Below are 13,409 nucleotides of genomic sequence, written 5' to 3' on the forward strand. Positions count from 1 at the left end.
CAGATTTGGGGAGCTCTTCCTGTGTTTGCTGCATCCAAAGAAGGATGACTTCTCCCTGGCATGAAACTGAACTCTGATGAGGACGTTATCCAGCACAGAAAAGTCAAACCACTCATCTGAATAAATAAGCATCAATTTTATTGAATCATGAATAATTTAAGACTGGTACAATCATCAGCTTTATTCTCTATGACGTGGGGCATGATCTCCGGCAGATCATTGGCAAATCCAAAAACCTCATGATCAATGAAAATTAAATAGGGAGGGAGGGAGGGAGGGAGGAAGGAAACATACCGTACACAAAATACTCAATTCCTAGTTTTCTCTTTAAAAATGGCTAGAAAAAATTCATCAAAATGCAGCACTTTAATCAATTATTTACAATTTCTATGTTACAATGAAAAAATGTACATCTTATAGAACATATTTCATAAACTGCTCCACTGGAAACAACTAGATCAAAACAGCAAACCTTTCATTTCATATCCACAAAGTTGGATTATTTTTTTTTCTTTTGAAGTAGATTCGCCACGATCAAATCTGAATACACAGAATTTTGAAGTTTAAGCATCAACAATAAAATAAAAAAATGTCCCCAAGATTACAACAAAGATCTAGGTAAGTCTCGTTCCGTGTCCCACCCCTGTCCCACCCACCTCCTTAAATTAAAAGGAATTCCCATCTCATTTATGGCCTGTAAAATTCTCGGCAGTTTGGGAAGAAAACTTTTGGCTTCCATCGGTAACTCAACACAAATGTTGCATAGAATTTCAGACATTTTCAAAATTAGCCTAACTGTAGAAAAAGGCAAAAATGGAAGCATTTCGGACAGAGCCCTAAATGAGCACAAAGTCACTTTGTCAAAGGTGAGCGACACAAAAGGAAAGCAGGACTAAAGTAAGAAATGTGCATATCAGACAACCCTGCTTCCCAAACGTTAGGAAAGACACCGAGCTGTGAATGGTGCAAGGCTACGCTCCTGGACACCACCATGCGGTTGCCAGGCAGCACCAGGGACAGAGGTCTCGGCGCTGGGCCCAGCCCCGGTGGGAGGGAAGTCTGTGGGGTTGGGCAAGAAATAAAGAGTGAAGAGGGAGTCATCAAAAGAAACGTTTCAAAGGATATTGGCAGGTGTCTACTCACCAGGTGACTGGGAAAACTGCCCATGAGGAGGAGTAGTTCATTGTGCCTCCTCCCAAATTCACAGTATGAGCGTATAAGGTCATCGCCGGGAGACAAGACTGAGGAGGACTGTTCTTCAGGTTTACACAGAAGGCTCAGGGTGGTGGCCCCGAGGTCACAGGCTAAAATACATGCTTTGAACATTTTATGAAAAACAAAACAGTAAGACACACTCACACACCCAGATGACTCAGGAAGGCTTAGCAGAACCCAGTCTGCTAAGACTTTTTTAAATTAAGATTAAAGAAAAGAGCACGTCGAGAGGTTTGCCATTCACCTGTTAGTGGGACACAGTTCACTTTTCATTTTAAAGAGGAAGTAAATGGTGTCATCCAATGTCATGTGAGTGGTTTCAGGTCAAGCTCTTGTGGGAAGAAAATAAAATGTTTGGGAGAGGGACGTTTGGAAACAGAAATGTGAAAAAAAAAAATGGAGTTAAAAACCCTGATCATTAATAGAGAAACCCCCCCTGGGGGTCTGATAAAAATAAAACAGAAACAAATGACTCAAAGACTGACCACACTCTGTAGAGAAAATATCAGCACGTTGAAGACATGTACCAGCAGAGCATGACTCGGCAATGCCATGTAACACTGCGGGAACTTTTGCCTTTTCCTGCACAAGACAGACTGCTGTCTAGTCAGGGTGTTAGCTGATAAGAACCTAAAAAACAAATTGATTTTTTTTTCTCCTTTTGCATTTTCCATAGTCGCGCATCCACACGAAAGAGTCTTTCAGATGAGAAAAGTCACATTAACTGAGTTCTCCTAGTGAGTACATGACTTGTTAGCCCTGTTTGCTCTGATGTGGAAAACAGAAAAACAGACCCCAGGCAGGCACAACACTCAACAATGATCACGGTGAATACAAAACCAGTAAGGCATCGCTTTGGGAAGGTCAGCACCGAAGAGGTCAGGCAAGACTCATCACCGGAGGCTGCGGCTTCTGGAAGGGGGCGGCCACCCCCCCCTGTTGACTTGTGTGATGTCCCGTTGGTACTGGGGAAAGTGCAAGTGTTTTGCGAGGTGACCTCCCACCCCGGCCCTGAGGCTGGGGGCTGGCACGCTGGAGGTGTCGACATGCGTCCTGTGGCCTCAGGGACGAGAAGGAAAGGCAAGGTCCCGCTCACCCACGCGCTGAGGATGGGGTCCTGGCCCCACCTTCAAGGGCACAGCGACCGCAGCCCCAGCAGGAGGCGGCGAGTGTGTAGAACCGTGAAGATGGACAACTGAAAACCAAAACTCAGCAGGACCAAACCAAAAGCTAACTCCTGCGGTTCTCACGTTCACCAAAGGATGGATTCTGACCACGAGGGGGAGGAGAGGGGAAAAAAAAAAACCTTCAAAATCAAGAGTCAGAAAGGAAGAAGTCGACCTCATTTTCAAAGGAGGTGATGGGTTCGCCAAGGTAGACCAGTTCTGACTGTACACAGTGTTAGCAGGAACAAGACCGGACGCGTTTCCATGGGAGAAGGACTCGGACACATGCAGCTTGGCCTTTACAGCCGCGTCCACTCGGCCGTGCACTCTCGCTGGAGGATGAACCGGAGGCTGACAGATCTGAGAGGTGGGGGTGAGCTGGGACAGGCGGAATACCTCTCGGGTAAGGAGAGCACCATTTCGAAAACAAACAGAAGAGAAAGCACGATTTGCTTTTACTAAGGTCGCCCTGTGATGTGGCTCTGCGGTTTGCTGAGGGCGTCCAGAGCAAGGACCCCGGCGGGCACCGGGTCTCTCTGGGGCCGGCGGGGTGGAAGGGCGTCGGCAGGGTGGAATGGCATCGGCGGGGTTGGGGGTGGGGGGGAGGGGGGACCCGGGCTGCTGTCTCCGTTTCTAACTCTGCTTCCACCTCCGGACGGCTCAGGGCAAGGAGGCTGCTTGGTCTCAGAGCTTCAGGAGGGTTTGTTGTTGTCGCTGTTTTCCACCCTCTCGTTTCAACGGTGACGGTCCTTTCCCGAGAAGTACCTTTCCGAGGTCACGGCAACAAGGCAGAACCGTAATGAAAACGGAAGATAGGGCCGTTTTCGCTGTGAAGGACTCGGGCCCGAGGCAGCCAGCCCGGGGCGTCTGCACCCAGGTCAAGGCTGGAGGGCAAGGAGGGGCGTGGGGCTCCCCGCAGTGCTCACGAGGCGGCCGGGGGCTGGCTCAGGAGGGCGTCTTCGGGGGGCATGGGGGAGGCCGGTGCAGGGCGAGGAGGATGGGGGAGCTTGGACAGGGAGGAGGGCGGGCTCCGGGTCCCGGCCCCCGTCACAGAGTAGACTCCAGGGACGAGTCCAGGATGTCGTCCTGGTGGCTGGTGCTGTTGGAGTCGCTGTCGTAGCTCTGGGGGCTGGAGTAGTTGGCGGCCTCCTGCAGCCTCATGAGCATGTTCATCTGGGGAAAGAGCGAGGGGCATAAGCGGGCTCCTGGTCTGCGCAGAGCCGCCCACCTCCGGCCTCTCCGAAGCTCACGCCCCGTCCTCCAGACTCACCTTGGCGCTGTGGCCCACCGTAGAGATGGTGGAGCCAGGCTCCATGGACTCTTGAGCCAGGCTTCCAGGGTCCAAATCTCGGCTCCACCACCCTGAGCTGAACGACTGGGGCACATGACTTAACCTCTACACCTCAGTTTCTTCACTGGTCATGTGTGAATAATTATACCTACTCTATTACCTTATGCTGTGGATGACCAGACACAGAGGTCAGAAAACCCAAAGCCCTCTATATTTTCACCCTTGGGAAGAGCACCTCACCCCAGTGTAGCCCTCAGCCTGGGTGAGATGCCAGCCAAGTGCCCCAGCTTCTGGAACGCAAACAGCGGCACCACTGACCTCGAGGCCCATGGCTCCCCTTCAGTAAGCATCCAGCCCGTCTGCACCCCCAGCTCTGTCCAGAGGGCTCCCTAGAGTCACCTGTGGCTTCAGCTCCCACCAAGGCTTCCATGGGGAGGGGGGACAGCACCAGCTACAGGTGGAGCCTCGGAGCCCACGGAGGCCTGGATTCCGACTCAGAAACCTTTGGGGAATTATTTAATATATCTCATCCATCAGTTCCTTATCTATAGCCTGGAGAGAATAGCAGTGCCCATCCCATCGGGCTGAAGGAAGGAACAAACGATAGGATGTGTGCTAAACCCTTAGCATAGGGCCCGGCACATAGTAACTACTCAATAAATGTGATACATCTGCTATCACCACCATCATCACCTGTCCTAAGAGTTCAAAGGCAATGTTCTTGTATCTTCCCTGATTCACAGTCTGTGGGTCATCTGTGTTGACATGGAGATGGGGAACCAAAAGCGACTCTTATTTACAACTATAAATTGTGTGTGTATATCTTTTATATTGGATCTAGCAAAATTAGGAAGATAGCGTCTCTGAGCTATCTTCAGATTTGCTGCAGCCAGGCATGAAATCTGGCTGCCCCACTGGCCAGCCGCCCCTCAGGATGCCTAGCAGAGTACGCCTGGGTGAGCCAGTCACAGAAGCACCACAGGCTGGTGTCCATCCGCATGGCCACAAGCGCGATGGGGTGGAGCAGAAACGTGAAGGAAAATCCTTCACAGCCAGGATTATTCATTCACTCATCAAACATCCCCTGTGTACCCGCAGTATATGGTCTGGAGTGAAAACAACACAGTCCTGTCCTCCTGGAGTCCTTGGTCTCAGGAGGGCAAGAGGTCAGTAAACAAGAAGGCTATTAAAGCCAAGATCTGTGGCCCTGGGCAGAGAGAACAGGACTTGGGGGAAGCACCAAGTAGCTGACTTGATGTGCAGGGGTGGCCAGGCCGGCACAGATGACCTCTGGGGGCCAGAGGTTGCCAGGAGAATTCTGTGTAACTATTCTAAGAACCCTGGGTCTTACCTAAATGCTTTCTGTGTTTAGCGACACAAATATTTCTGGTTAAGAAAAGACAGTCCAGGGATGAGCTGACCATTCTATCCTCTAGATGTCCCAAATTCTGTTTTTATGTAACTTAGAGTGTATCGGCTTGAATCCACAGAAAGAGTTCTAGGACTTTCGCTTTTAATAATGGTTCCCCTGTGGCTCAGCGGTAAAGAATCTGCCTACAATGCAGGATACTTGCAGCAGATGTGGGTTTGATCCCTGGACTGGAAAGACCTCCTGGAGAAGGAAATGGCAACCCATTCCAGTGTTCTTGCCTGGAGAATCCCAGGGATGGGGGAGCCTGGTGGGCTGCTGTCTATGGGGTCACACAGAGTCGGACACGACTGAAGCGAATTAGCAGCAGCAGCAGCAGCAAGCTGCTAAGAGAGCTCAGGGCTGAATTTATAGCATGACCACTCGCTTAACCATGCAAGGTTCTGGTGTATGTGCTTCCACCTTCTTTTATAGGACTTCGGATGCAGCTCTAATTTCACAGTATGCCTACGCATGGGTCTTACATTGGCAGAGAGTACTAGAATTGTAGGGTTACAGCCTCTGGCCCAGGTTCTTCTTAAAGGGCCTTTATTGCTTTAGCATCTGTGGAGTAAAGATGCTCAGGCAGCGTTAAGGACTTAACTCGTGTCACTGGCCTGGGGACCCACACTCAGGGCCCCTTGGCCTTTGCTCCACGAGCCCCTCCTGTCCTCAGACCTCCCTCTGCCTGAGCTCTGACACTCTGGTTCGAACTTCTGCCCTTAGCATGCTCTGCTCTGCTCAGTCACTAGTGGGAGGGTCTAACGGCACAGGACCAGACATCGTAAAGGTGAACTCAAAGCAGAGGGCAGAGAGTGGTGTAGGGACGTTTAGGGGGAAAAACCAAATTCATAACCTTTTACCTGCAAACTTTCACGGGGGTCAAAGGCATTAGTGAAAAACTAAATACAAGGAAGAAAATATTGGCCAAAATGTCCCAAGCTTGGGATGGGTCTAACCTTCCTAAGCAAGACCGGGGCTCGGTCATCTCCAAATTTCCAGCACGCCCTGTATCACACCCAGTACACAGTGAGTGCTCAGTGAACGCCAAGCTGCTCTGGAAGCAGGGAACTCACCAGCGGGTCTCCTTCAGCGTCACTGGGGGGCATCTGCTTGCTGGTTGACCCCTCCCGAGGCATGGAGTAGCCGTCGAAGCCAACATCCTCGGGCCGGAGCTGCAGGAGAGGGGGCCACTCGTGCTGCTGTGGGCTGGCTGCCCAAGGATAGGTGTCCATCACCCACTTGGCGGGATCCTCCCAGGGGGCCCGCCTTCCATACAGCTGGGAACAGACAAAGAAAGAGCAGTCAGGAGGTGGGCCGAGACCCCTCTGCAGTCCTGGTTTTGCAGCTTTCTGAAAAACTCTCCAAACCCAGCATCATTATGTTTACCTTAATGGAGTAATTTCACTTGCAGAATTCTATCCTAAGGAAATCATCCAAGGTGCTGATACCAAAGGTGGTGTGACCCAGGAGTAAGAACGCTGGAGGAGCCTGACCTAGGTCACCTCACCTCTGCCACTGGCTCACCGTGTCACCCTAAATGCTGAGCCTTGTGATCCAGCTTGAAAATCTGATTTGAAGCGTTTGCCAGTTTCCATGGTATACTCTCACTGTGGCCAGTCACTTATCAACGTGATGTCACTGAATGCGGAGCTTGAAAGAGATGCTCTCGTCCCATTGAGGAGGCCCCCCCACCATGGCACACAGATGGGGGTGCTGGGCATCAGGACCACAGGTGGAAACCACAATGGCCCTGGCTTAATAAGACTCCATTTCCTGAAGGGAGTCTGACTTTCAGGGGCCCTCTGCAGAGGTACTGGTCACTTTCAGAACAGGAAATTGTTAAAGGGGCTCCATGTGGGTCCTGGGTTTGCAACCATTTCTCCTCCCTCATGTATTTCTCAGAATTGTTCAAGACAACCGATTTCCTCTTAAAGAAGAAATTAGCACAAAATTGTGTAAGACCAGTGCCATGCCTCCAAGCTCCTTTTCTTAAGTCAGAAATATCTAATAATACAGGGACTTCAGTGACTTCTCCTGGCAATTACAAGCAACATAGACATTCTTTTAAACAACAAAAACCTAGGCTGCACCACTTTCCAAGGCTCAGCTCGGCACATCATACAGAGAGGCCCTCTCTGTAGCTTTCCTCTTCAAGGCCACCCCCTCCACCACACCTTACAGCTCACTGCACGCCAGGGATTGTGAGAAACACTTGACAAATATCTTGTTTTACCACCATGTGACTCCGAGAGAAAGTATCACTACCCAAGCGGGCTCCAGAAGGAGAGGAGGCAGAACTGGAATCCAAGTCTGTCCAGGCGTGTGAACCACTGGAGCCTGAGCAGGCATGGCAAAGTTGTGCTCATAGCCAGGATGAGATGTGCCCACCCAGGACAGTGCCCCCTCTGTGGCTCTGGAAGGGCACCCCTCTGTAGGGGCACAAAGAACCAAAGCCCTCTGGACCACCAGGTGTGCAGGGGGCTCGGGAGTGGAGTTACGTGTGGACCGCAGCCTGTCTGTCTGTCCTTCCAGGACTCTTACAGTTGAGGCAGGGGGGAGTGTGGGAAGAGAGGGCTGAGAGTACAGCAGAGCTGAGATTTGACAGCTAGAACCACGTCTTTCCCAGGTCACAGGCTAACTCAGCTAGAAGGAACTGGGGTCACCTATCCCAGCCCCTTCATCTACTGGTTGGAAAACTTGGGACTTAAAGAGAAGAGCCAGTTGTAAAAGGTTTCAGAGCAGAGTTGGATTCAGAGCTAGGACCCCAGCATCCTTGTCTGAGCCTTTCCTTTCTCTACCCCTCCTGATGAACTCCACTCTGAACCGCTCAACGGTATCAAGAGTCACGTGGCTCGGCCAAAACCGGCGCCAGGAGATGCAGGCCAGGTATCCGCCCGACGAGGACACGTCACCTGGGCTGGACCTGCTGTCCCTCTGGCCATCTCACCACTGCTAAGCCACCTCTGATCTCTCCGGGAAGTGCCTGCCCTGCCCACACTGCAGACAGGCCCCCCCTACCTCCTTTCATCCACAGCTGCCTCTGACTCCACTCCAGAGACACAGCCTCCTATGAGCTCATGGCCCTCAGACACCAGGGCCCCTCCCGTCTAGCGCCCTCCAGCCCTGTCTACTGTGAAATCTTCCTTAACCCGGGGCAGTGGTGACTCCGAGGCCGGAGAATTCAGTCTGGCATTCGAAAGGCGATTCACAGTCTGTGCAGCAGGGGATCACGTGAAGGTGCAAGTGTGCACATGTGCGGGTCAGGGAGGAAGGGAAACACAAGCACTTGGGGATTTTTAGAACTGAAGAAGTCTTGGCAGATTAGAAATATTTCTGCAACTTTTAGCTTCTCCCTCCAAGGTCTTTCCCTATAGAGCTCAGCTGACTTTCCCATGCCAGATTTCACGTGTGGGAGGCTGAACCAAAGGTCGTTTCTGACAGTTCCTGCTTCTGTCTCCATCCTCCAAGATGAAGAGGAGACGGTCAGAGCTGCAGAATAACAGAGTCTAGAATCCAAGCTCAGCAAGTTCATAGAGAGTCTGGCCCCATGGCTTTTAAATTTTTGCTCTGCTCCCCAGACCGTATTACTCGGTAGTTTGAGGAGCTCTGTAGTTCTGCACAGCCAGGCTGAAAAAAATCCTGGCCCACACTTTTCAGGTTACAGTTGGGAAATCTCAGGTTTAGAGGAGGGAGTTCTATCCAGGGTCTCAGAGTAGGTTGGGTCATCTGATCAATGATCCCTGCTCTCCCCTCTTCCAGCAGAAGTCTTTTGAATGACTCTGCAGGCTTTAGATACTTTGGCAAGTGTTTACATCGACAGCTCTAGAGAGGAACAGGGCTGGGGGCTGAGTCATAAGACAAAAGCACTCTAGGAGCATCTAACATCATTTGCAAGAACAAGGAATATTTTCACAAGTCTCCCCACTTGCTGCTAGACATGTTCAAGTCCAAGTGATGAATGGCTGGGTAAGTACCGTGGCAAGCAAAGGATCTATCACAAAGCTCCTTGGTCCCAAGGCAGAGCCCTGAGGCAGCTCTGGGAAATAGCAGACAGCTGTACACACAGACAGACATAGAGGACATTCACTTTCCCCAAAGCAGGGAGAAGCTTGGCATGACCACTGGATCAGGAATAGAGATCCTTGACATTAGAAACTGAAACCTCAGCCACTGACTCTGATTTATGACTTTCTGGATGCACATGTTTATCACACACGAGGGCATCAAGGTACAGATTGTGCAAGAACCTCCAAGCAATTGTGAACGCATGCCCACATGTGTGTGCACGCTCACACACAAATTTTATTGGGAAAAAGACTTAGGAGTCAAAACCTGCAATGATATCTGGTATCCACTAGGGGGCAATGCCACATCTCCTCTAGGCAAGGCAGTGCCCACTGAGGGGCTGACTGCAAGCCCATGGTGAGACCTGATTGCAGCGGGGTCTCTGTGTTGTCTACCACCATGGGTAGTCCTGCCTAAGCCTAATCTGGGGGCTTCACCCCTTCTCAGCATATGACCTTGGCCAAGGGCTTGCCTGCTTTGAACCACAGTGCACTCACCTCATGGCCACATCACTCACCTCGCAGGGTCAGGAAGGAGTAAATGGCCCACCAGTGCCCAGCACACAGTAAGCACGGGACTCCAGGTAACAAGCAGAGTGAGGAGTTTTGAATTTTTTTTTAAATAGAATCTTTTTGTCAAATGAAATCTTACGTATAACTTCATGCTATGAAACAGAATACTTGGGTTCCCTGAGCCACCTGAAGCATCTAAGGTATAGAGCAGGGGCCTTAGGACAGCCTGGAAAATCTTGGAAGTAACTGAGAAGTTAGCTACAGGCTACGACGGTGGCTCATCCACACCCCAGCAAGTGAACTGCTGCTGCTGCTAAGTCGTGTCAGTCGTGTCCGACTCTGTGCGACCCCACAGATGGCAGCCCACCAGGCTCTGCCGTCCCTGGGATTCTCCAAGCAAGAATACTGGAGTGGGTTGCCATTGGTTTCCTGTCTATGAGGTGCACACTGGGCTGTGAGAACTAAATGGGATCATGTCTGTTGGGCCCCTGGCACAGTGTCTGGCAGGCAACAGCCACTCAATAAATCTCAGCAAACTTTCCTTCAAAACTAGAGACACAAAGAACATCCCAAAGTTCCTCACGAATCTGCAGATTCTATGGGGTCTCCGGGACTAAAGAACGGCACGAAGTCACAGGTTTGGAGCAGGAGGGCTCGTTTTTGAGCAACGTGGTATAAGGCTAACTCTGGCTGCCTCCCTGTTGTGTCCATGTTATTGCAAGACTGTCTTTCAAACGACCTCAAGAGCATAAGGAGCGGATGACTTCTCTTGCCTCACAGAGAATGGGTGGGTCTCCTGAGGTGGTGCGTTTCTGTCCCTTGTCCTAAATGGGCTCTTTCACAGACACCCCAAAGCCCTTTCACCTGCAGACTCTTTGATCTTTGTAGGAAAGAAAACTACTGCCCTTATAACCAACTCATCAGCAACCTCTCCAGGATAGGCAGGGAAGATCTCACTGTGCTTTTATAGCTGTGCCCACAGGCCTTCTTTGAAGCTGAGGTCCAAGCAGCAAGGCGTTAGCACCATCCAGCCTTGGTGAGGACCAACGAGGGGCCTCTACCTTACAGCTCATGGCTGGAGCACAGACCGAGTTTCCGCCTCCCCGTTAGCGCCTCTTTCGGCAGGAAACCTTTACTCAACAGCTCCCATGAGTTTTTCCAAGCACACAGAGGATATATTTAGGTAAAGAAGCAAAGGGGAGAAGTAGGTGGTGAGGCAGAAATAGAAGGGACCTGCTTCTCCCTCTGCTGCAGTTCCTTCCGCTTCTTTCCAGCAGTGTGAGTTTCCTAGAGGTGCCTGCCTACTATAGTCCCTGGAAGCCCCTGATGGGAACAGAGAGAGGCTTCTGGAATGAAAAAGACTTCAAGATTCTAGCAGGGGCAGGGAATACTTCCACTGGCCCCAAAAAACAGGAGTGACAGGGTGGCCATTTGGGTTTGTGGTCCTAACAAATCCATTTGAGTAAAGAATACATGATGGTTACTTAACCCAGGCCAGTGAATTTGTCTACCTAGAGAGATTCCACTGCAGAGATCTGAGGTCTTACTCTTTTTTTCCCTCATAAAATCCACCTTCAGCAAAATAGAAATGCTGCCATCAATGGGAGAAATAGCTGAAGGGAATACAAACTTTTAGTTGTGAAGTAAATAAGTCTAGTCAATAATATGGTAATAACTCTGCATAGTGACAGATGGTAATGAGATTTACCATGGTGTAATTTCATAATGCATAAAAATATCAAATCACTGTATTGTATATTTGAAATGAATATATCATATGTCAATTACAATTTTTAAAAAATATAAAATGCTGCCATTGATTAATGATCTTCAAACAAACTGATTTGGGACTGGTTAAGGGACTGCCTCATTTCTTGCTACCCTCTGCCTTCACAATCACTTGTGGCTTAAATCTGTAGCCTACATGCTCCAGGCCAATGAAATACCCATGACCAGAGGCACACCATCTTCTTTTTTGAGCTCTGGTTGTCCTGAGGGTCTCTGGAGACCATCAGTTCTGTTACACATTACAGGGATACAATGACAGGCTCAGCTGAATATACGCAAATGACAAACCCCACTAAAGTGTGCCATCACCCATATGCACGCAGGTGTGCAAGTCCTGTGTGTACCATCACACGTACACGTGGGTGTGCACACAGCACCATCCCCTGAAACGGGTCCTTTAACAGCAGCATGTGTCTCCCACTGCCCAGTACCAAGCAAACACAGCCCTTAGAAACCCAGCTGCTAAGCTGGTTTCTAGACTATTCAACTGTGTTTGACACCTGCTAATTCCTCAGAGTGGTCCTGAAAGCTGACAACCTTCTCAGGCTACCTCCAGACTCAACAATAAAACTACTGCAAACTCCGATTTACCCCTAAGCCCCTAGCATTAACCCCTAGGCTGAGTGAGAAGTGCAGGGTCTGGGCTTTCCAGCTGCAACTGGGCAGGAGGGATGGACAGTCACATGGGCACCAGAGTCATCTATCTCTGAGGGGTCCTGGTGTCGGGCAGAGAATGCCAAATCCTAGATTCTTAAAGTTTCACTTCCTGACCTTGGGGCAAGTCACTTATTCACTCTAAGTCATAATTTTTTCTTGAAAATCTCTTAAAACTGGAGATTAAAATAAAAAAACCTCTGCCCAAGCCTCATTATAAATGCTGAGCCTGAACCAAATAGCAGACATAAGACTACTTAAGCAAACTGTGAAATGCGACATATTTCCTTTCTTGTGCACTCATGACGCTGAGCACTTGCTGGCCATGATGTCACTGAACCCTGGCAACACTCTTGTGGTGGGGTGTGATCGTTCTCTCTTCCGTGGATGAGGGCACCGTGGCACAGAGAGGCTGGATGTCTTGCTTAGGGTCACACAGCTAACAATGGCAGAGCCAGGATTTGCAGCCCAGTGCGTCCTACACTGGGCTAGAGGATGGCCTCACAGGTGAGGAGCTGCCACCTCACATCAGTCAGTTTTTGGTTGGGGGGAGATAAAGACAGGAGTGCTGGTCACGAGAACCATCCCTGGAGCTGAGGAGGTCAACAGGCAGGGTGCTCTCACCTGGAGTCCTTCTCTGACGGCTTCCAGGAGGTAGGGGATGATTGAGTAGTTCCACAGGTCAGTGAACCACACCCTGGAACCATCCACGTCGATGGGACACGACAGGAAGAGCCGGGGGCCTGGGGACCACAGGGAAAAGCCGTCCAATTGAAATGGGTGGGGAGCAGGAGAAGCCAGCCCAAGCACCCCTCACAGGAGGGACCCTGCATTTTCTAAGTGACAGCAGAAATACCAGCTGCCACGTGGTGGGCCCTTGGGCTCTCTAACCCTACCCTGGGATCTCGCGCCTGGTGGGAATCACCCCAAGGGAAGGGGAGACTTTCTGGAGAAATACGGTCTCTGTGGTATTGTCTAACCTTTGAAAATGGAAGCACGGCAGACGTCCATGAAAATAGGAATGATTAAGGAAGTGATGGCATACCCACATCTGACTATATCACAAAATAATTATTTCATCTAATTATTTTGGAGAGCAACAAAGAATACTCATGAGACAATGTGAAATGGAAAACAAAAAGAATGCATTATATGTACACTATGATTGAGAGTACATAAAACATGTATGGACACGGACAGAAAAAATAAGCTCAAATTACAATGATTATGTCAGGATGGTGGGATGACCAGTGATTTTCTTTTTTTTTCTTTTCTCTGAAGCCTAAGCTTCAGGAATGTTAATAACA

At 50.0% G+C, this 13,409-nt stretch overlaps 1 protein-coding gene across 7 annotated transcripts in view; it reads right to left on the bottom strand.

The window, feature by feature from the left end:
• Positions 1–276: 276 nt before the first annotated feature.
• The window catches only part of NAV2 (neuron navigator 2), a 425,616-nt gene continuing 412,483 nt past the window's right edge, over positions 277–13,409 (bottom strand). For all 7 annotated transcript variants that reach the window (XM_061406213.1, XM_061406214.1, XM_061406212.1 and 4 more), the window contains 3 exons: positions 12,727–12,845; positions 6,157–6,360; positions 277–3,554 (listed from right to left, as the gene is read on the bottom strand). In XM_061406213.1, the coding sequence (XP_061262197.1) occupies positions 3,429–3,554; positions 6,157–6,360; positions 12,727–12,845 (449 nt within the window). In that variant the 3' untranslated portion in view covers positions 277–3,428. The remainder of the gene's footprint in view (positions 3,555–6,156; positions 6,361–12,726; positions 12,846–13,409) is intronic.

Source organism: Bos javanicus, chromosome 29, assembly GCF_032452875.1.
Source record: "Bos javanicus breed banteng chromosome 29, ARS-OSU_banteng_1.0, whole genome shotgun sequence".
Lineage (NCBI taxonomy): Eukaryota > Metazoa > Chordata > Mammalia > Artiodactyla > Bovidae > Bos > Bos javanicus.